Raw genomic sequence first — 23,193 nt, 5'->3', positions numbered from 1 at the left:
CCCACCCTCTCCGCACGTTGCCAGTTTGAATATAAACAAATGCACATTGTTTTAATCGTATGTCACTTTGAGTAGCGGACCTAGTGATTATTGAAAGCATTCCTTTTAGTTCATTTTTCTGTCATTTAGCATTCTACATTTAGTAAATGTTAATATGGAACAAGAAACAAGTCACTTGTTTTACTCGTGTAGTTTCAATATTCGACGCCAAAGCTGGCAACGCAGCATTGAGCACCACGTGCGCGCAGCAGTGTTGCCAGATCAATCAGCTGGAAAAGCAGGAGATTCGAAGATAAAAAACAGGAGCAAGCAGTAGACACATACAGTGGTGGCGTTTGAATGTAAATCAAGGGGGGCAATAAAATTTGCCATTATTAAGGGGGCAGTAGTCAAAACAAGCAATCCAGAATTCATTTCCGATAAACTACGTTGAACAAATAAAAGGGAAAGTCCTGATTTATATTAATATTATTTGCTACACACGTGTGTGTGAAGTAAAACGTAGTGAAAGAGCAAAATGGAGTGGGAAAATGTCTTTTCATGCACGTAGCGATAACGTAGCTATATGGTACAGTCACACGTGATCGTGGCGTAAGACGATTTCTTGCTGACGATCGCGGAGAAATGATCTAAGCCACTCTTCCAACCCAAGTCCCAATTTAAACAACACTTACTTGTAAACCTTACAGAAAGTCATAAAAACGCTAACCATAATGCATATAGAGAATGACGTACAGTTGTATTCTTTGGATTCATATTATATACAGTAAAGCTCTATAACTATATGCTCTACAGAGCTTTGTGTATTTTAACAGAGAAATTTCATCTTTTTGTGTGAGGAAACATTGAAAATTCACTATTAATAATCTTCAACTTCTCGAAGTAACGAAAAAACAGGAGATTGTTCACTTTTCGTTTACTTTCGCAGTAGATCAGTAGAACGTAGAAAAAGCAGGAGATCTCCTGCAAAATCAGTAGATCTGGCAATATTGGCGCGCAGCGAACTGTCACAAGGGACAAGTAGTATCAATTGCAATGTAGTATCGAACATATTAGTTTTAGAAAAAAAAAAACTATTCTTCATTGATAATTGTGAATAAAATATTTAACAACTCAATAATTATTATATAAAACTAATAATTTGTGATTTCACATATGAAAAATAAGAAAGTAGTGAATTCTTAAGAGTTATAGGTTGCAAATAATTAAAAGTGGCCCAAAAAGTAGCGCGTAGGCCAATTTGAAAATTTGGTAGCGAGGACGCTTAGAAAGTCGCCCAGTCCGCTACTTATACCCCAACCTAGTACTGTATAATTTTTTGCAAAGCAATTTTAAAAAGGATTTTCTTTAAAAATCAATGAAAGATGATTTTTTTTTCAATTACTAGTTCGTGTGTGTCTCTGTGTGGGATCCAGTGGTGTATTTACGATTTTGTTTCGAGGAGGGCTTTACTAACTTTCGGGGGGGAAGGGCTTTGCCTGAAAATGTGAAAATTTTGCAAGATATTTCATATACTTTACTATAGTAAGTAAGATTTCGGTGGGATTAAGCCCGGAAGCCCCCCCCCCAAATACGCCACTGGTGGGACCAAAGACGATAAGGTAAGAGTCAGGGTTTTGTATGAATAGATCTAACGAGCCTATTTAATATCCAAAAGAAAACCAATTGAGGATGCTCTTAAAGCATAGCCAGAGCAAACTTAAAAAGAATGAATTTTTCTTATTAACTTCTACAGGCTTTACATTAATTGCTTTATGTACTTTATTATTATACTCATTAAACAATTCTTGTAATATACAATGTAATTCTTGTAGTAAGAATTCTTGTAACAATTCTTGTGTATCCATTTATAATTTCTTTCAGTACTAAATTTTTTCAATTGGGGATCCTATGGTACATTTTGTACCATACGCGTTTTTCATGGTACATTACGTTATTTCTCTTCTATTTGAGCTTTTTCGTCCGGGTTTTTTGTTTTTCAAGTCCAGAGACATTGTAGAAGACATTACGTATGGTTTCAGACCGTCCTGCGTCCAGACATAGGAGGTGATGACGTCGTAAGTCAAAAATTTATTTTCTCATTTACTAAGCCTATGTTCAATATTTTTTGGCGGGCTTATTTTTGCACGTAGAAGATTGAAATTTTGCACAAACGTTCAGTCCACCAAGTAGTATTTACCAGATTTTTTGTTCAGATTTGTGAATTGAAACAGGGGGGGGGGACCAGAGGGGCAAAGGGTTGAAATAAGGGATATTTTTACTACCAAAATCCCGTTTTTCAGGATTTTCCCGCCTCACATACATGATGGGGACATGTGAGTCATATCGTCTAAAAGGCAGTTTCATTCTGAGGAGAATGACGGTCGAATCATTATCCTAGGGTAATTACGGACGTCGCAGGGAATTTTTAAAAAATATACTTCTATATAGGGAAAAATGGGACATGGTCGGTATATTTTTTTTGGCGGGTTTACTTTTGAAACTAGAACATTGAAATTACGAACAAATATTCAGCTCGCCTAGTAGTATTTACCAAATTTTTTTCAGATCTCTGCATTAAAACAGGAGGGGTCCAGAGGGGGAAAAAGTTGAAAAAAGGGATTTTTAGACGAAAAATCCCGTGTTTCACGATTTTCCCGCCTCACATACATGATGGAGACACGTGAGTCATACCGTCTGAAAGGCAGTTCTATTCTGAAGAGAACGACGGTAGAAGTATTATTCTAGGGTGATTAGGGACGTCTCAGTAAATTTTTTTCTCAATATACTTCTGTATAGGGTAATAAGGGGCAAAATCTGAATTTTTTGGCGGGCTTACTTTTGCACCTAGAAGATTGAAATTGTGCACAAACATTCAGTCCACCGAGTAGTATTTAACAGATTTTTTCAGATTTCTGCGTTAAAACAGGGGGTCCAGGGGGGCTAAAAGTTGAAAAATGAGAAATTTAGACCCAAAAATCCTTTTTATCGGGAATTTCCCGCCTTAGATACATGATGGAGACATGTGAATGGTACCGCCTGAAAGGCAGTCCTATTCAGAAGAGAATATGGGCGACACATGACCCTAGGGTAATTAGGGATGTCTCAGGAATTTTTTTCCCTGAGGTCATAGTGTTTTGTGGTAATTTGGGGCATGGTGGGAATTCCTGATAAAATTTCTCCCGCCCTTTGTATTCAAGATAGAAACTTGAAATTTGGCATACACATTCAGTATACCAAGTACTATTTGTCAGATTTTTTTAAGATGGCTACGTTCACACAGGAGGGGTCCAGGGGGGTCAAAGTGTGAGAAAAAAAATTTTCCTCCGAAATTTTCCCTTTGACATCATTTTCCCCGCTTCTGGTATATGGTATGAGCATGCAAGTTGTACCATTTGAGAGCCAGCTCTATTCTGAAGAGAATGAGGTATGAACCATGATCCTAGGATAAATAGTGACGATGCAGTAGCTGCTTGACTGAAAGTCTAAAAAATAGCCCAAAAAGCCGGAATCCGGAGAACGTTCTATGATATGTTGTTTTACGAAGACATGCTCAAAATGGAAAAATTCCCAAATCACACAAACACACACACACACACACAGAGAGAGAGAGGGAGAGAGAGAGAGAGAATTCAGTAACGAACTTTTTAAATTTGTTGAATACAAGAAATTAATGGATTTTTCGGACGTTACAGATACTATACAATTGGATAACTAACAAGTTTTTTTTTTTTTTTTTTTTTTTTTTTAATGCCACTTGGATAATTGTGTAGTAACAACGGCCACACTAGCTGTTCTCAAGTGTAAAACGAAAGTTGTCGTCAAATTGATGTTATTAAAAAAAAGAAAAAAAGAAAAAAAAAAGAAAAGAAAAAAGTCTGTTCATTGCTTTCAGAACCCTGTCAATAACGTTTAGTATCTGAATAGATGGCCTCAATACGTCATTTCCTTATAAAAGACTGTATCTTGTCTCTAACGAGTGTGGAGAGTTCACGTCAACAAAGAAAATTAAACAGTCAACTTGAGAAAATGCGTTCTCCCGAGAAGTGTTTTGATAGGATGTTTTTCTTCTTGCCGTTTTCTTGTGGGCAGATGTTTATATTGTTGTTTATATTTCCCCTCCTAAAATTAACCTCTTTGTTCATCACTCACTGAACACTAATGAGTTTCAAAAGATACGAAAAAGCATCCCCCCAAACCTCTTGCATTTTCATTGGTTGTTTTGCTCTCAAATCCAAGGGAATTGCACTCAAATGACCTTGTCAGGTCAGTTCAAGTTTATTTTAGATTCCTTAAGGATTTCATGTCATATAATTGTTAGAATAGAAATTTCTATCTGCCAGGTAGACTGAAGTAGAAAACTGTAAAATAAGTATCATGATAGTCATTTTGCAAATAGGGTTCATTGCGCTTTAATGAGACGCGAGCTCACAAATTTTATTGAGGCTCACGCTAGTTTAAGCCTGTACACTTATTCCGTAGAAAATACGAAAACTCGAATTAGGGGCCGTTCAAAAATTTTGTGGACTGTGATCCAATTCGCCCAAAAGATCCAATATATTTAAAAAAAAAAATGTTGTAGGCCTTATATCTGGAGAACTACATAGGTACATACAGTGTAGCCAAACCCAAACTATCAGTTAACTCAGTATAATGTACTTATTCGGTAGAAAATACGAAAACTCGATTTAGGGACCGTTCAAAAATGTTGTAGCAACTGATCTAAAAACTAATTATTGGCTAAGATCTCAATCCTTTAATCCATTTTTAGTTTTCCTAAAATTCTTGTTCTTATTTTATTTTATTTTTTTTTCAAATAAGCAACACCCAGCATTTTAAAAATACATTTACTAATTTACATTAAGAGTTTTTTTTTTAAAAAAAGCAGGAAATATAAAACAAAAATGAAAAATAGAACTGGTAGGAATAGATTAACAATAACAATACAACAAAAATGGAAAATAGAGTTTATAGGAATAGAGTAAAAATCTTAATATAACATTAACATCTTCAAAATGTAATTTATTGTTATTTCATTATCGTGATATATTTTTTAGAGTTGTGGAATAGATTTTCCGACATTCACGATCCCACTTTCATCATTACGATCGTCAGTTTCATCGTCATCTTCAAGATAATTGAGAGAATACATCGGTTCCTGACGAAGAAGACAAGAATTAGAAATTAAGTTTTGTTAGGCTTTTTTTTTTTTTTTTTTTTTTTTTAATATTCACCACTCTAGTTTTAGCACATCCGTTATACAGGATGTTTCAAAACAACACCGACGACGTTTGGGAGGTGATTCCTGACACCAAGATAGGACAAAAAGTATATACCAACCTGAGTGCACAAATGCTTCCTTTCGGAATTATAGGCTGCCGAATACATGAAAAAATGAACTTTAAAGGTCCATAGCTCCTGAACAATGGGACTTACCGTAGTCGGGTCAAGACTTCACTTAGAAACTAATATATGCCCTATCCAAAAAAATGCATGTTTCAGAATCCTAAGGTAGTCACAAAGTATTTTTTCCACAGGGAGTTTGGCAACGGGTATGTAATTTGAAGTACTCTCCAATTACATCTATAAAAATTATTGTGGAAGTACCGCAGGATTCTGAAACATGGGTATTTGGATAGGGCACATATTAGTTCCTAAGTGAAGTCTTGACCCGACTACGATAGATCACATAGTTTTGTAGCTATGGACCTTTAAAGTTTATTTTTCCATGTTTTCGGCAACCTATAACTCGGAAAGGAAGCATTTATGCACCCAGGATAGTCTGTAGTTTTTGTCTTATCTTTGTGTCAGGTATCACCCATCTAACGTTGTCGGTATTTTTTGAAACACCCTGTACATGATCAACGATTGATTAACTTAAAACAATGTAATATTTGAAACACTTGTTGAGATAAATATGTGATATCAGAGATGTGTGAAACGATTAGCTGTATTAACGATGCGTTAAATAGTAGCTAACGATTATAAACGCAGTGGCGTAACTAAGGGCTTGGGGCCACCCCGCAGACAACGTGGATGGGGCCCCTTCTCTACGTCCTACGTCACGATTTGGGAGCCCTGTGATGGCTTGGGGCCCCCGCATTGCGGGGTCCGCGAGGCCCTTATTTACGCCCCTGAGTAAACGAATAATCGTTGATGAAATTAGCGTTTAGTGTTTATGAAGTAGCATAACTAAGAATGCATGAGCCTCCCCGCAGAAGTATCAAAAAGTTCCCTTCCATGTTCATGATGGCACAATTTACAGAAAACATATTGAGCTTGCCCCTACTTGCTCATATTATGCAAAAATTGCATAAAATAATAATAGAGTTTAGTAACGGACTTAAGTTCTTTATGAAAGAGCACAACCATATATACTTTTTAAAAATCCGATTCTTTCTTCTTTTCACTAATTATCTTCTAATGTTTTTTAGACTTCTTTTACTTGACGGCTGCTCTAGAATTGAATACATATCACTTTCTGTTTCAGTGACAATTAACACGCTGCATTGAAACATTTCATGTTTGTTTTATTTGTGTGTAGGTATATTAGCGGACAACCTCGCTCAAACTTTGTTTTTCCTGTATTGTACGATGCTGGTGCAACCTAGCGATATTAATCGAAACTAAACTCGCGCATGCTCACTACCAGACAACACGGCTTGTTCGTGTATTCTTGCTGAGATTTATCACGAAAAAAAAAAAGAAAAGAAAAGAAAAAAGGAAAAGAGATAGTAATTTTGTATAAGCAATTTACGGTCACCCGTTATTACTTAAAATTTGAAATACCTTATTTTAAAAAATGGATTATAATACAAGTGTAGTCTCCTTCTAAAAGAGAATAAACATTAAACTAAACCATACGAAACTTGATCAATTAACTACTGCGGCGGCGCTTTGTGTATTCCTTACGGACGGTCCTGTGGATATTGATTCTGACAACTGTTTCCAACAAGACCGTGTGGCCTAATGGATAAGGCGTCGGACTTCGGATCCGAAGATTGCAGGTTCGAGTCCTGTCACGGTCGCATGGAATTTTTTTGATATCAAATTTCAAAGATGTGAAAATATAACTTTTCAACCTTATTATAAATTTTGAATCATATGCGAAATGCACCGAGGCTACAGTCCCGTATCCACATCCCCCCCTGAAATTTTACTGCTCCTCTAAAATTTTCACGGTATGCTTGCAAATTAACTATAATATGGTTGGATCGGCTCTCCCAAATTTTATTGCCCACCTACATTTTTGGGCGGGCTATGGGCCTGTAAGGCTATATAAGGCGTATAATACAATTGAAGGTAACAGTGGCGTATTTACGATTTTGTTTCGGGGAGGGCTTTGCTAACTTTCGGGGGGGGGGCTTTGCCTGAAAATGTGAAAATTTTGCAAGATATTCCATATATTTTACTATAGTAAGTAAAATTTCGGGGGGGGCTTAAGCCCGGAAGCCACCCCCCTAAATACGCCACTGGAAGGTAACAGTAATACCACAATACACAACCACAGTAATGTTTCAACATTTATCCACTGGAAATTCAACCCGGGACCCTGTGAACAGCTCAGTTTTCTCTGTGTGTGTCAACTTACTTGACTACAAGACAATGTATGTTTAAATCAAAGAATCATAAAAGATCAAACAAATAATGTAGGTGATAGGCATGGAAACATTCTGCACAGGATAGTAAATCCCTAGTTATTACAAACTTTAAGGGTAAAGATAAGAACATTTTCCCACCCTTTTTGTTTATTACAATATTAATTAACGTATAGTAGGACGCCGATTATCCGTTATCGACTTAGAGCTGCCAGATTACTGGGCAGCACCCGAGTGCATTGGTTTGTTAGGAAATAGCTTGTCACGTGTAACGGATTACTCCCTAAGTGACCACCGCGGGAGCACCCACGGTGAGGGTCCACTGGGTCCGGACCCCCCCCCCAAAAAAAAAACTTCCTAATTCAACATACATTTGTACACTTTCTCAATAAAACGTTACTTGTTTAACAGAGAAATGATTGAGGTAGCATCAAAATTTGATCTTGCACTTCATCTGTACTCTTTCTCTTATAAAAACAATCCAGTTCCATCATTTTCCCCATGAAAATATAGGTGAAAGTACTTATTGTCCTTTCGGGCTGCAGAATAATACCTGTTCAATACTACATAGACGTAGTGGGTTGTAGTATTGGTGTCCCTCCTCAATGCTTGTACCAATGGTCAGCGGTGCAAATCTGTCTTCAACATTGGGGAGGACGGGTAAGACCGTTCCAATATTTTTTTTTAAAGCGATGTTCAAGTTGAAAAACAATGCTGTGGATGATCAGGGGAGCAGAGGTGTCTTCAACATTGGAAGTCGGGCAGATTTGAGGCTTATTTTTTTTGGGGGGGGGCATCAATTTCATCTCATTTTCTTTTTTGGTCTCAAATTATCACATTTCTCCCCAAAACAAACATTTCAAATTGGATTATTAGTGGGGACAGTCCCCCAGTTCCAAGATTGGAGGAGACATGTCCCCTTCATCACCCGGGATTTGTGCCAGTACCAATGGTGGATCTAGCCTGGGGCCGGGCCTCCAGTTTTTTATGAAAAAAAATAATTTAAGCTATTATTAATATATTTTTGAAACTTTACACAGTATTAAACTCATGGTATACGTATCAATCTGGGATCTGGATACCCCCCGTCATAGGTTTTATCTTATAGAAATGCCATTTTCTTGGACCCCTCCCAACAAGAATTTCTGGGTGCGCGCCCGGCGAGCACACTAACCGGGGAAGTGGGAAAGGAGAAAGGAATCGGAAGGAAGGAAGCGGTAGGGACCTTTAGGTATCATTCCGGCATTTGCCTGGTACGAATGAAGAAAAGCCAGGATAAATGTCACTCAGGATGGCTGACCCAAAGAGGCTTTGACTCTTTTCGACCGAGTGCCCTCATCAGCCAGGGTTCGTATTAAGTTCTACGCAGGGGCGGATCTAGGACCGACTTCTGGGGGGGGCGGTGCGTTGTCATACGGCTACTTTAAAGGGTTCCAAACTTTGGGATGGGTTTTATTTATATATATATAAAATAAGAAAGTTTCCTCTTCTGGGGGGGGCGATCGCCCCGATCGCCCCCTTCCCCTGGATCCGCCCCCTGGTTCTACGGGTCTACGGTCCAAAGAACTAAATCTAAGGCTTACATATTAAAATACCTACAACTAATTTTATATATATCAGGTTTTCTGGTCTCGTCTCGTACCGATTCTCGGAAAGCTTGTGCTAGCTCATCTCGTCATTTCATTAATTTGTACTCTGGTTTATTTCTTAATTTCATCTACAAGTAATCATAACCCATCCACGCTAACAGAGGTCAACGAAAGGTGTGATATAACAACATTTAAACCATGATTATTATTGGAGTATATTGTGAAATGACCTGCACATCTTTAAACGTTGATAAATACTCTTCATTATGTTCACACAATAACTTTATCGATTTATAATTTTTATTCTATGAAACATAAAACAGTAAAACAGTGGCTGAGAACTAAGACTCAGTGTTCATAGGTTTTCTTTAAAAAAATCCCCCGACTGAACAAAATTTCCCTTTTCTTATCAAATTTCCCTAGTTTGTTGAGTGTCCAAATTCCTATGACAGGAGTTATGTGATAAGATTAAAGGAAGTACCAAGCACAAGAGTCCAAAAATATCAAAGATAATAATGTTTCAACAATAATAATTCCATACAAATTGTAGGGGGGGAGGGCACGGTGGCTCAGTAGTAGAGAGCTTACCTCTGGTGCTTGGGGTCCTTAGTTCGATCCTCGGCTAAGTGAGATTGTGGTGAACAACCTCGTACTCCCTGAGTTTTCTCGAGAGTACTCCCGTTTCCTCCCACTCTTTCATTCCACCAATTCTTCCATCATCATGCACTTGCTTTAATCATCATTTCCCTTAGGCATAGGCGTGAGACGTTACACTCAAAGATTTCATTTCATTTTTACATGCAAATTGTAACGAAATTAAAAAGATGACCAAGTACTTATATAATATTTTTCCGATGTCCGCTGTTGATTTGAGAAAGAGTAATGAAATGTTATTTAGTAAGCCAGAAAAGTAACTTTTTTTTTTTTACTTTTCCTTCACTTCTTTTTACAGAAAATTGAGTTTATTTTAACGTCCCTTTCAGCAGCGAGACTATATGAAATGTGAACCTATTGATTAACGCGGAATCCGAACCACAGTTCCGGGAATCGAACCCTGGGGTCTTCTGCGTCAAAGGCACGTACGCTAACCTCTTAGCAATGAAGGAGCTCTTTCTATTTTACAGAATAAATACACAGAAATTTACCTAACCAAAGGGCAAATTATGCTACTTCAGGGCCGTGCCCTGGGGGGGAGCTAGTGGGGCGACGACCCCTGGCGCCGAAGTAAGGGGGACGAAAAGTTCGGGAGAAAAAAGGAAAAAAGATAGGAAAAATTGCTTGGAATATATGTATGGGGACGCCGTCGTATACTCTCGCCCCGGGCGCTGATTTTCCACGGCACGGCCCTGGCTACTATGAACATATACATACACACTATTGTTATTTTATTGGTTTATTTGTGTAGAAGAGACAAAAACTTAAACATTTATATTGGCCAATCAGTGTGCGCGAGGATTTCCCTAGATTTTCACGTTTCATGAAAAAATTCCTTTTCCCCACTTTTGCTAAATTTACCTACAAAATTTCCCTAGGTTGGGATATTTCCCTCAAACTAGGAACACTGCTAAGACTGGGTGAACTAATGTTGCAAGAGACTCAAGAAATTTAACGTCTCGTCTCGAAAATGGGACGGGAATTGATATTTTAACTAGACTCGATTTTTTTAAAAATTCTTGCCTCGTTAATTGCATGTTGTCCTTAATTGCTGTTTTATAAGGATTGTGGTTTTATTGTAACGAAAGTCTAATTTTACCTTATTTTCATTGTTGCATCTGTATTGAGTTGAGTTGAGTTGATTTTGAGTTTAACGTCCCTTTTCAGCAGCGAGGCTATGTGAGACGTGGACCTACTGATTAACGTGGAATTCGAACCACATTGCATCTGTATTATCGAGCGGTTCCAATATTTAATGATTTGACAACGGTAGAGAAATAAAACTATTTTTCTGTTTTGAAATCTGTAATGTCAAGTCTTGACAGGAAATATTCCTAGTTTGAGGAAAATTTCCCTAATCTAGAGAAATTTCGTAGGTAAATTTAACAAACAGGGAATTCGGGAATTTTTCGGTAAAACATGAAAATCCGGGGAAATTTTTACACTGACTGATTAGTTAATGTAAATGCTTAATTTTTTTTTTTTTTTTTTTTTTTTTTTTTTTTTTTTTTACGAAATAAACTTATACAATAGCAATCGATTTTGCGTGTCTGTCTTTTTAACTTAAAGATACAATAAAAAATACAAGTAAAAGCAAATAAATAAAACAAATGAGGTAGACACTTCCGTTAATATAACTAAATTAACCTTAGGAATTGAAAACCCAACAAGCTAGGGAAAATTACATTTTTAAAAAATGGAAAATTTTGAGTCAGTTGACGAAAAAATTTCTTAATAAAAACTACGAACACTGGACAGGAAGGATAAAAAAATAATTGTAAATCATGGAGTGCGCTCTTAGAGAAAGCAAATGCACCAAATCTATTCAAAATAATGTATTTGCTATACCAATCAGTAAGGCACATATCAAGTGAGTGTTTAGTATGAGGAAAGCTGTATACTAAGATGATAGAAACAGAATGCCAGAACATGTAATAATGAACGAAACTTGTGTTCAAGATTCAGGCTCGTATAATTAGGATGTTGCCAGCGGGGCTCGACACCTTCCCTAACTTCCTTCAGGTTCCCATGAAACTTTCAGACCTTTGTTGATATATATACAGGGTCTAACTTAAATAATGTAACATAGGGAGATGATTTCTGAAACCGAGATAAGCAAAAAAAAAAAAAAAAAAAAAAAAAGAATATATAGCATATTGGCAGAGTTGATTGAGTTTATCGTCCCTTTTCAGCAGCGAGGCTATATGAAACGTGGACCTACTGATTAACGTGGAATCCGAACCACATGAGCTCCCGCCGGGAATCGAAGCCGGGCCTTCTACGCCAAAGGCGCTTACGCTGACCGCTTAGCCACGGAGGAGCTCGACATATTGGCAGAGTTAGCGAGGGTCGAAAGCTTAGGAACAGTAAATTCGAAGCGGCAGACATCGACGTGCAAAGAGACACCGTCAGACACATCACAGACATGTTCAAAGTTTCCACCATATTGAATGTAAGGTGAGGGGGCACGACGACTCAGCGGTAGAGCGCTCACCTCTCCTGCGCGGGGTCCCTGGTTCGATCCCCACCTAAGTAAGTTTGTGGTGGACAACATTGTGTCCATGGGTTTCCTCGGTGTACTACCGTTTTCTCTCACGTTCTCATTCCACCAATTCTTCCATCATCAATCATTCACTTGCCTTAATCATCCGTCTCCTTAGCCTAAAAGGCATAATCGTGAAACGTTAAATTAAAGAATGCAAGGTGAACTCACGTGAACTCAGTTCTGGCTACGATACTGCTGATTCAGGTGAACTGGAACATAACTTATCAAGATTTTTACAAAACAATCCTCACTTCTTACGTCAGTGAGGAACCACCCAAAAATATAATTTTGATAATTTATTTTCATTTAGTTTGGTTCAGTATACGTTTGTTTAGTAGTAAGAATAGTGTTAGTGTAATAGTGGGAAGAAGATCATGACAAGTAGAGGGATAAAAATTGAGATGGTGGTCAAGGGCGCCGATCCTGGGGGCAGGGGGCCTCGGTCCCCCAAAGTTCATGTGGGCCCCCTCATTGTATTTGTGAATATACAATATTTGGCATAATTTGAATGCAATTTGTCTTAAAATCTTCATATACAGTATATGTCGTCTACATCTGAATGGGCTCCCCCAAATTTGGAGAGAAATCGGCGCCCTTGATGGTAATCAATTTTATCTCCCTGGGTTCGAGAATCTCTGTAAGTAGAGACTTTTGTCAGGAAATCAAAGACATTTACTTCTTGGGAGGAAGGTTATGACAAATCTTAGCAAAGTCATTAGAAACCAAGACATCACCCTGAAAACGAATATTTGTCTACTAAAGATTATGGATTTTCCACTAGTAAAGTATGGATTTTAGGGTTTGACAGTGAAAAAGGCATGCAGACGGAAAATGAACTTCTTTGATGCTGGAGAAAAATGTTGTGAGAGCATCATGGACCAGTGATGTACACAGGAGTTTACTTCGGGAGTTCCAGAGCGTTTCTGAGGGCTCCAAATTCAACATGAGGATAAATTATATCCCTTTCACGGCGTATCCGCGCGATTGTGCGGGTTGTGCGGATACCACCTACAATCACTAATAATTATGTATTATTGGGTTGCATTTTATTTCTTCGGCCGGGGAAGGCTCGCTACAATTTTGAGGGTTACTTGAGTCGTACGGATGCGTAATCCCATACGAGAGTGCGTATTTCTTTTGTTTGCGGTTAAAGTTTGGTGGGGATTTATAAAGATGTTAAAAAGTTTCCGTACGGAAAGGGATATTAAAGTTTGTAAAATTACCCCTAAAATTAGATTAAATTTGCAGAAAGTCTTGATTTCGGGGTTCAGGCCCCTACAACCCTGCTTACGTTTCTGTCACAACGGAACGTAGCAAGACTGTGTGGCCTAATGGATAAGGCGTCGGACTTCGGACCCGAAGATTGCAGGTTCGGGTCCTGTCACGGTCGTACGGATTTTTTTTTTTTTTTTTTTTTTTATCATCAGATACGAAAAAATTCAAGTTCGCAATCTTCTTATAAAACCTAGACTGCCTTCCAGAGACTAAGTCTGAAAAGATGACCCTAGGTCCTTACGAACTCCCATTAGGTCTGGCTCATTTTTCTGCATTTTTGCCACAGTCAGGAATGGAAATTGAATTATAATATTGCAGTATGCTCATGAAAATTTCGTTGTAGATAAACGAAATATTTACAATACAGGAAGTTACGGTAAATTTTAAGTCTCAAATTTGATAATTCTTTATATTTTAAATCTGTAACGACTGAAATAGCGATGGAAGTAGGGGAAATATCATAACTACAAACAGACTGCTCTACGCGATTTACTAATTGTTTCACTGACAATTTCGAGTGTCCGCGAAACATGCCTTTGTCTGGTCACCTTCCTTCGAGCGAAAACGTACGAGTAATGTATGTTAAATCAGCATGGCAAAAGCAAGAATATTTGAAAACATTCTGGTGTTTTCTGGCATAACGTGATTCGTTTAGGTTAGAGACGTCAAGAAACTAAGTAAAATAACATTTTCTTGTAATATCAGTATTACAAACTAGCAGAAAATAAACCAAAACCTGAATAAATTTTGCTACGCATAAGTGGACTTATTTTTCATTTCTTTCAATTTTCTTTACGCTGAGTTTCGCGAGCAATATTTATTATCAGGACCGGTGTTGCCACACTTGGTACAATTGTACCAAATTCAGCCCTTTTTGTCATTCATCGGCCCGTTGGTACCACGCTGGTATTTTCAGCCCCTTTTGTGAAAAAGTTGGTACAATTCTACCCAATTCAGCACCATTTAACAAATATTTGTCACATTTTCTAAAGTGTCGGTAAGATTTCTCCTGCATCTCACGTTACTTATACTGCTTGTTGGACTCTTAAAAAATGCTGTTGAACTTGTATCCTGTGGCGTTGCACCGCTTAACACTTAGGAACGTTGTGTAGAAAATTCGTAATTCGAACTATACTGGGATACAAATGACGCTAAAATACATTGACATAATTGCTGGCTTAGAGGGCTAAGTTGTTTATTAGTAACGCCATATTGACGAATATAAAGATATCCGAACATTTCTCCGTTTTATAGATCTATATCGACACGTTGATTTGTGCTCTTGGAAGGGGGGGGGGTTGTTTTAGAACATTACCTCTTTCAATTTCATGTTATAGAGCCGTGTATTACACTCATATAAAATTCAGCCCTTTTTGTTTCAATTTGGTATTATTTGGTATTATTATTTCGGTCTCTTTTTTTTTTTTTTTTTTTTTTTTTAAATATGGGATCGCATTATATTCAACAAAAAAGCACTAATTTGTTTACATTAGCGATTGGTGTTACCTCCAAGCTCAACAGTGATGCTGAGGATGACATCGGCATTTCAGCAGACACACGAGCAGTATCGTACATTTCCACCTCGGAAAACTGTTGACGCAACAACAACAGCATATCCTCCCGAAAACCACTTTGGACGAAGGCCTCGTAAACACTGTCTTCAGAGAGGAAAGCTTCCGGAGGCAGGTATCGAATGCTGTCTGGCTCTTGAGGAAGAAAATTGGAATCTGGCAGGAAGTATGGTGCAGAATGAAATCTCGTTTCCATTAGCTGTAACAGGAAAACGTAATGTTTATACAGGGAGATCTAGGGGTCGTCCACATATTAAGTAACGCGCCAAAGGGAAGAGGGGTTTCGGACTTGCGTTATGAAGTGTGACAAGGGGCAGAAGGGAGTTTACGTCTTCGTTGCGTAAAACGTTTTTATTTCTTGCTCTAGTTTTTATTTTTATTCTCAGATTTATATGCAGATACTTAAATATTTTTATTCTATTCTTTTCTTTCTATAAATAAGTAAATTTTTGTAATGTTTCGACAAATTTGCGAATCGAATTGCGATTCGAAGACGCTACTAGACACCAGCATAACTGGTGACGAATACTTCATGTAATACAATACAATAAAACTGAGTTATGTGGCCTTCGGAACATTGCATTTACAGCACACGCTTTTCTGAAGTTACAGTGCTGCCAAAATGTCTTGAGTCGTGGCAAAAATGTGAACTAAAGCTCACACCCACGCGTTGAGCCAATAAGAGTTCAGTTACTGCTAAGCAAGAGAGCCTTGCAGCCGTCTGCGTCAAAGGCAGTGGAATTCCTTCAGCCGATAGCAAGGCTTGGAACGGAAGACTAGGTGTCAAGTCAATGTGGTATATCTATAGTTGTTAGTGATCGTAACCACCGCTTGAAAATGCCCTCACGTTCCCACTCGTAAGGCTACTTCTGAAAATATTATTTAAAACTTTAGATTGGAACCATTACCCCACTCTATTCTTGTACAGAGTTTCGCATGTGAAACAGAAGAAACTTTTTCGTGGAATAATATTTTCCGCGATGGAACGATCCACGATTTTGGAGCAAAATAAAATGTTAGAAACCTAATTAGTTGGATATTCATCTCGTACTGATTTTTTTTTTTTTTTTTTTTTTTTTTTAACTTTTGGATTTGAATATTTCTGATGGAATAGAGTTTATTTGGATTCTGGCACTGATTTAGGACAAGAAGAATTTAAAAATGGGGTAAACTGAAATCCAAAGAAGATGCTCAAAAGCTTGTTCTCAAAGATGTCCTTGCCCCTTTATGTGCGCAGTCACCTCAAATCTGTGGTCGACAAGAAAGAGAATTTCTTTGCATTGTCCACACTGGCGAACTTCAAATATACGAAGCATCCTGGATCGCGGAAAGTGAAGTTGATGTCGGTTATTTAGATCCTGCTTCACCTGTATTTTTCGGCAGTATTTTCTCTTTGCCAATCATCGGTGACCTAAAAGGATGAGTGCGATCTCCTTGGGAAAACGACAGTACAATTTCGAAGAATTAAAACTGGTTAATTAAACAACCTTATGGAGTTAAAATATTATTATGGTTCCACCATTTTCTAATACTTCGATTTGTTGGAGAAAAGCATTACAAATATATTCAGAACACAAGAATTTTGTAATAAAAAGTTCTACCATTAAACATATATTTTTTTGTTGTAACAACCCGCAAAATAAGCAAAATTGTTGATGAAACAAAAATAAAAGAAAAGTATTACATAACAAAGGGAGAGGGGTTCAGCCTTGCTTTATGAAGTGTGACAAGGGAAAAGAAGGAGGTAAAATTGGTCAAAAAAAGCGTTACGTAATATGTGGACAGTTCCTTACTCAGACATGTACCACTTCATAATAGTTCTATCTTTCTCTTGCTCTACTACTGTGTCTACTTAAGTTACTACTTTAAACCATATAATTGCATGAACTTGTAATTACAACTAACAAAAATTGTTGCTGTAATGTAAAAGAAGGAAAAGTAAGCAACAATACAGGGACGGTTCTATATTTTAGTCACAAAGTCACGTGTCTTCCCAATTAATACGAAGAAATACCATATGTCCAAAAAACACTCCCTGATTTGAACTGATTGTACATTTTTTTTGCAATATGTTTATAAGTAAGATGTCAGAAGGTGTAGTAACTCAAGATATTTTTGTTTCTTCCCTACAGATTGTAACATTTACCCATTTTTCCGCTAGATGGCAGTAAATTCAAGATGGCGCTCTCCAAACAGCAACGCAGCTGATGTGTGTTAGAATTCTACACAACGAAGAGTGTTGTGTCTGTTCAACGTGTGTTCAGTCACATATTTGATGTGGAACCACATTCGAACAAATCCATTTTGAAGTGGTACAAGAACTTCGTCAAAGAAGAGTGCATCTGTGACAGAATCACAGAAGCTGTAAACACAATCACGCCGGATATGCTTTCTAGAGTATGGAATGAGCTCGATTATCGCCTGGATGTTTACCGTGTGACAGGTGGGGCACACATTGAGTGCCGGTCATGAACATATATCACATGAAACGTTATAAGTTGTTATACATCTACCCGAAAAATGAACACAATATTCCTCAGGGTTTTCATTTTATAACCAAATAAAATCGAGGAGTGTTTTTTGTGGACACATTGTATAATTAAGAAAAAAAATAAGGAAATTTATTCCTGTACAAGAAAGAGGAATGACTAAATAAAAATAGTTATTTTAATATGGAGTTTCCAACCCTGATTGATGTCTATGAGAGGTTTGGCAACATAGTGTAAGTCACTATGCTTGATGTTACTCTCTGCTTATGTGTTCTGGCTTGGATATTTGTAGCGATATCCTGCCTCATAGAGCAGTTCTTTAAATGTCTGCCCTTCAGTAAAATGTGATTATACATTTCTCATGACTGAAAAAGAGAGTCCGTTTCGGTCGGCAGACGGGACCGAGGGAGAAGAAGGAACAGGCCGGAGCCTAAGCTCTATGTTTGTACTGACGCTAAGCCGACCGAAGCGGGATGGATTTGTTCCGCTTCTCGCATACACACAAAATTATATCAAAGACGAGAAGAATCCACAATAAAACTTCGAATCATTATTTGTTTGCAATGCTTATTCAAATTATTATGAAGGAAAAAAATAACACTTTCTTAGTATAATTATTATATTTTATTATTATTATATACTTAGTATCTTACGCGTTAGTATATACTTATATACTTAACATATTTATTATTATATATTATATTTTATTAGTAGTATACTTATTATATGTACTTATTATATTTTAATACCTTGTCTGTCAAGTTATTTAATGGTTCAAGTTCTGGTGCTATCTTCTTTAAAAGCGTCAAAATAGAAGATATCATGATGTGAACAAAGAAATATGAAGATTCGTCGAATAACTTCTCCTTTATAATTTCAGCCTTTCAAAGAAGAAAGAGAATATCTTACATATAGTTGAATTTCTCGAAATAAAATATGTAAGTTAAATAAATAGCTTACTCGCTAGTACATATATTGTTCATTTGTTGCTTACTTTGTTAACATATCGCGTTGTTTGGTGGTATTTATATGTTACTTGTTGATATTTGTTCGTTACTTGCTAGCATTCATTTGTTCCTTCACAATACGCTATTTATTTGTTGCTTTTGTGATTTGTTCCTTGGCAATGGTATTTATTTATTGCATACAGGTATTCATTTGTTCCTTGATCATACTCTGTTTCTTATTCTTTTGAGGGAAATTCATGTTCCGGAGAGTCCCTTGAACAAACAGTATTCATCTGTTCGTTGGGGATACCCTATTTATTTTTTATTTGCTAGTATTCATCTCTTCCTCGGTAATAATCTATTTATTGTTTGCGAACATTTATTTGTTCCTTACTAATGCTCTATTTTGTATTGTTGCTTGCTAGTATTCAATTGTTTCTTGACAATAATACCTTATTTATTTGTTTCTTTCTAGTAGTCAAGTGTCTTTGATAATAATACCCTATTTATTTGTATCTTCCTAGTTTTCAAATGCTCTTTGATAATAATACCCTATTCATTTGTGTCTTCCTAGTTTTCAAATGCTCTTTGATAATAATACCCTATTCATTTGTGTCTTCCTAGTTTTCAAATGCTCTTTGATAATAATACCCTATTCATTTGTGTCTTCCTAGTTTTCAAATGCTCTTTGATAATAATACCCTATTCATTTGTGTCTTCCTAGTTTTCAAATGCTCTTTGATAATAATACTCTATTCGTTTGTGTCTTCCTAATTTTCAAATGCTCTTTGATAATAATACCCTATTCATTTGTGTCTTCCTAGTTTTCAAATACTCTTTGATAATAATACCCTATTTATTTGTTCCTTACTAGTATTTATTTATTCCTTTGTGATAATACACTGTTTATTTGTTTCTTGCTTTTACTTATTTGGTTCTTTATAAAAACCCATTTAATTGTTGCTTGTTAGTATTCAGTTGTTTCTTGCCTATAAGATCCTATTTATTTATTGTTTCATAGTAAATACACGTGTTACTTGATGGTATTTATTTGTAACTAAATTGTAGTTTATTTCTATGTGTTGTATGTTTTATGCACTGAAATCCAGAATTTGATCGAGGATCCTTTTAAAATACTTATATTGTTTTTATTTTATTTTATTTTAAAGTTTATTACAATTAGAATATAACTAACATGAAATTGTTAAGCACCCTTGTGGTGAAATAGCATACTTGTTTTTGTGTTACACTCTAGTTTGTTATCCGGTGGGAGCTCACGTGTTTTAAATCCTGCGTCTCATATAAGGACGGTAAACTGCAATCATGTAAACATATCGTCATATAGATAGGTTTTAGATTTTCAAAGAAGACTTAAAAAAAGAAAAAAGAAAAAAGAAAAAAGAATAAGTTACTTTGGTTTCAAATTATGAGCCTACCGTAGACTTCCAAACTCAAGGAATACAATTTTGAAACTGGAAGATCTTCAACTTATTACTTCTAGCTTCAACAGGAGGAATTAAGGTGGACATATTCTTTTTATTATACTTATTTTTGTACTCTTCAGATTATTACTTATTCGTTCTCTAACTACACAAATAAGGTATAATATCCTACACATTGTTTATATTTGTGAAAACAACACAAGCTTGTTATTTGTAAACAAATCCACGTGCTTTTTTTTTTTTTTACTACAACCGCTACTAACAAGCAGACGACAAGTACCGTCATAATCATCAAGTCACGTGACAGAAGAGGAACACTAGCGCCACCACTATTCACAAGAAGATATAATTGAAGCTGTAAACCTTCATCTGCATCAGTTTCGGATAGTCATCCCGCTCTTTTAGCTTCCCTGGAGCTCTGAGAGATCTAACCTAACCCAAGTCTCTTAGCTTGCTTGGAGCTCTGAGTTCTCCTGTCCACTTTGCTTGCCTGGAGCTCTAAAGTTTACTGCCCAATTAAATTGTCTGGGGCTTTCTGGAAATTCAATCACTCTCTTAGTTTTCCTTGAGCTCTGAGAGATCCTAACCGCAACCACCTAGCTTGTCTTGAGCTCCGTGGTTTCCTTGAGCGCTAAGCTGGACTGGAGCTCTACAGGACACCAACTTCTCTTTGCTTGACTGGAGCACTGTGAATTTCTAAACTACTGCCACTTGGATTACCTGGAGCTATGTGGAATCCTTTGTTGCCTACCTGGGCCCTGGGACACCTATTTACCCAAACTACATACAGAACATTATATTCTTAAACCACAAATAGAGTGATCTTAAATGTTATATTTGTATATAACAAGACTTTTATAATGAAAGGTTGGGAGATAACCGAATCTCGCATGCTAAACTACTCTACCTACTACATTAGCAAGGCAATTTTCCAAGGAACAAGTTTCTAAAGAATGACAAATTCTACTTTAAGAGAAAATTATTTTTTCTTACCTTCATTTGAACATTTAACAGAAAGTTCAAGATGAGCGTTGTAGTATAATCAGATGGAAATTCCACACACAACAACGCTGCTGTACTGAAAACGCCTTGAAGATGTTTTTCGTGTGTATTTATGTAAAATATATTGTTGTACAAGCTTTCGAAAATCTTCTTGCCATATTCATAGATGAAAGCTAAATTTCCTTCCCGATTGGCTGTTCCAAGATTAATTTCGTCATATTCTACCCTGTAACCAAAAAGTTTACAGGCATTATGGATACAGATATACAGGAGCTATAAGGAGCATTGGGGCAAACCTTATCTTTCATATAGTGTTTTCCATGAGTCGAGGTGTCTCGTCTCATCTCATATTTTTTTTCTCGAATTTTCATCTCTTCTCGATTCTTGAAGACTTATTTCTGGCCTCGTATCGATTCTTGGAAAGTATTCCTCGTTTCGTGTTGTAAAATTATGTACAAAATGTTTGCCCTCATTTCCTTCTTAATTTCGTCTAGAACAGTGCCGTCCAAATGGCGGCCCGCGGGCCGCACGTGGCCCGCCAAACCATTTTCTATGGCCCACAAACTCTCAAGATTTACGATTGTTATTACTAATACTATTTGCATTTATATTTATTCATTCTTTTAATTTTTTCACTCTTCTTTCGAAATAAGGCATCCATTTAGTGATTCTGTACAACAAAAAGGCGCGGGAATCCAAGGCAACATCTTTCCCTACATTTTGGAGTTTGGTCGGAAAAGAGTGTTAGTGTTTGCTAATACTTATTTGTGTGAAAGTGCATTTTTCCACCATGAAAATTGCGAAGAATCGCTTCAGAATCTGACTTGGAAATTCTTCTCTTTTACATTTCCTGCGGCTCGCAACAACAGGAATGACTGTAGATATCCCAGCAATTGTAAACGCTGCTAGTCACCTTCATTTGTCAAATTGAATAGGTATATAATATTTCAAATACTATTTTATGTTCTTTCTTTTCTAGCGTAATAATAATAATAATAATAATAATAATAATAATAATAATAATAATAATAATTATTATTATTATTATTATTATTATTATTATTATTATTATTATTATAATTATTATTATTATTATTATTATTATTATTATTATTATTATTATTATTATTATTATTATTATTATTATTATAATTATTATTATTTGCTGAGGCCTTCCACTTTACGAGTAAAGACGGTTACGTCCTATTATAATTGGACACCACTGGTCTAGAAGTTATTACAATCATTACGCGTCACAAGAGGTCCGCAAAGAGTGTGACAACATCATTTAAATAATATTTATTATTAGAACATATTGTGTAATAACTTGTGTACCTTAAACATTGATAAATGCTCTCCACTGTGTTCGTACAATCATTTTATCAATTTTGGATCAAAAACTCCAAATATACTTCAATTCAAAATTTTCTTGTAGGCCTTATGTCTGGAACTACCGTCATACAGTATAGTGTAGCCACATCCAAGATCGGTATGATGTGGTTTTTCAGTAAAAATATACGAAAACTCAATTTAGGGGTCCTTCAAAAATTTTGTGGCACCTGATCCAAAAATGCATCAAAAGATGCAATATATTCCAAACAAAAATGTTTTTGTATGCCTTATATCTGGAGAACTACATGTAATGTAGCCAAACCAAAACTATCACTTAACTCAATATGATTGGCTTATTCCGCAGAAAATACGAAAACTCTATTTAGGGGCCGTTCAAAGATTTTGTGACCCCTGATCCAAAAATGCATCAAAAGATCAAATATATTCCAATCAAATATATTCCAAATATATTCCAACCAATATAGTTCTTGTAGGCCTTATATCTGGAAAACAGCATACAGTGTAGCCAAACCAAAACTAGATTTAGGCTAATTCTAAAATTAGGAAAAATGGCTAATTCCGTAGAAAATACGAAAACTAGACTTAGGGACTGTTCAAAAATTTTGTGTTGTTGTTATTGTTGTTCTAGAAATATAATTCGACAACGAATTCGCCCGGTATTTCTTATAATGTTGGTATGTGTATAATCGGCAAAGACATGTATGCGACAAATTTCATGTCAAAAGAGCAGTAAATAAGAATAATGAGAC

The 23,193-nt window shown here is 36.4% G+C and overlaps 1 protein-coding gene and 1 non-coding gene across 2 annotated transcripts in view; one reads left to right on the top strand and one right to left on the bottom strand.

The window, feature by feature from the left end:
* Positions 1 to 4,880: 4,880 nt before the first annotated feature.
* Positions 4,881 to 23,193, bottom strand: part of LOC145679657 (protein EFR3 homolog B-like) — a 92,309-nt gene continuing 73,996 nt past the window's right edge. The window contains exons 13-16 of the mRNA XM_081750233.1: positions 21,083 to 21,317; positions 18,450 to 18,581; positions 15,147 to 15,410; positions 4,881 to 5,137 (exon numbers count right to left, since the gene is read on the bottom strand). Coding sequence (XP_081606359.1) covers positions 5,033 to 5,137; positions 15,147 to 15,410; positions 18,450 to 18,581; positions 21,083 to 21,317 — 736 coding nt within the window. The 3' untranslated portion in view covers positions 4,881 to 5,032. The remainder of the gene's footprint in view (positions 5,138 to 15,146; positions 15,411 to 18,449; positions 18,582 to 21,082; positions 21,318 to 23,193) is intronic.
* TRNAR-UCG (transfer RNA arginine (anticodon UCG)) lies at positions 6,935 to 7,007 on the top strand. The gene has a single exon. It is a non-coding gene; the product is annotated as a tRNA-Arg (tRNA).

Source organism: Thermobia domestica, chromosome 2 (assembly GCF_964235325.1).
Source record: "Thermobia domestica chromosome 2, izTheDome1.hap1.1, whole genome shotgun sequence".
NCBI classification, from domain to species: domain Eukaryota; kingdom Metazoa; phylum Arthropoda; class Insecta; order Zygentoma; family Lepismatidae; genus Thermobia; species Thermobia domestica.
The sequence above is the reverse complement of the archived record's forward strand: the minus strand, read 5'-3'. Positions and strand labels throughout refer to the sequence as shown.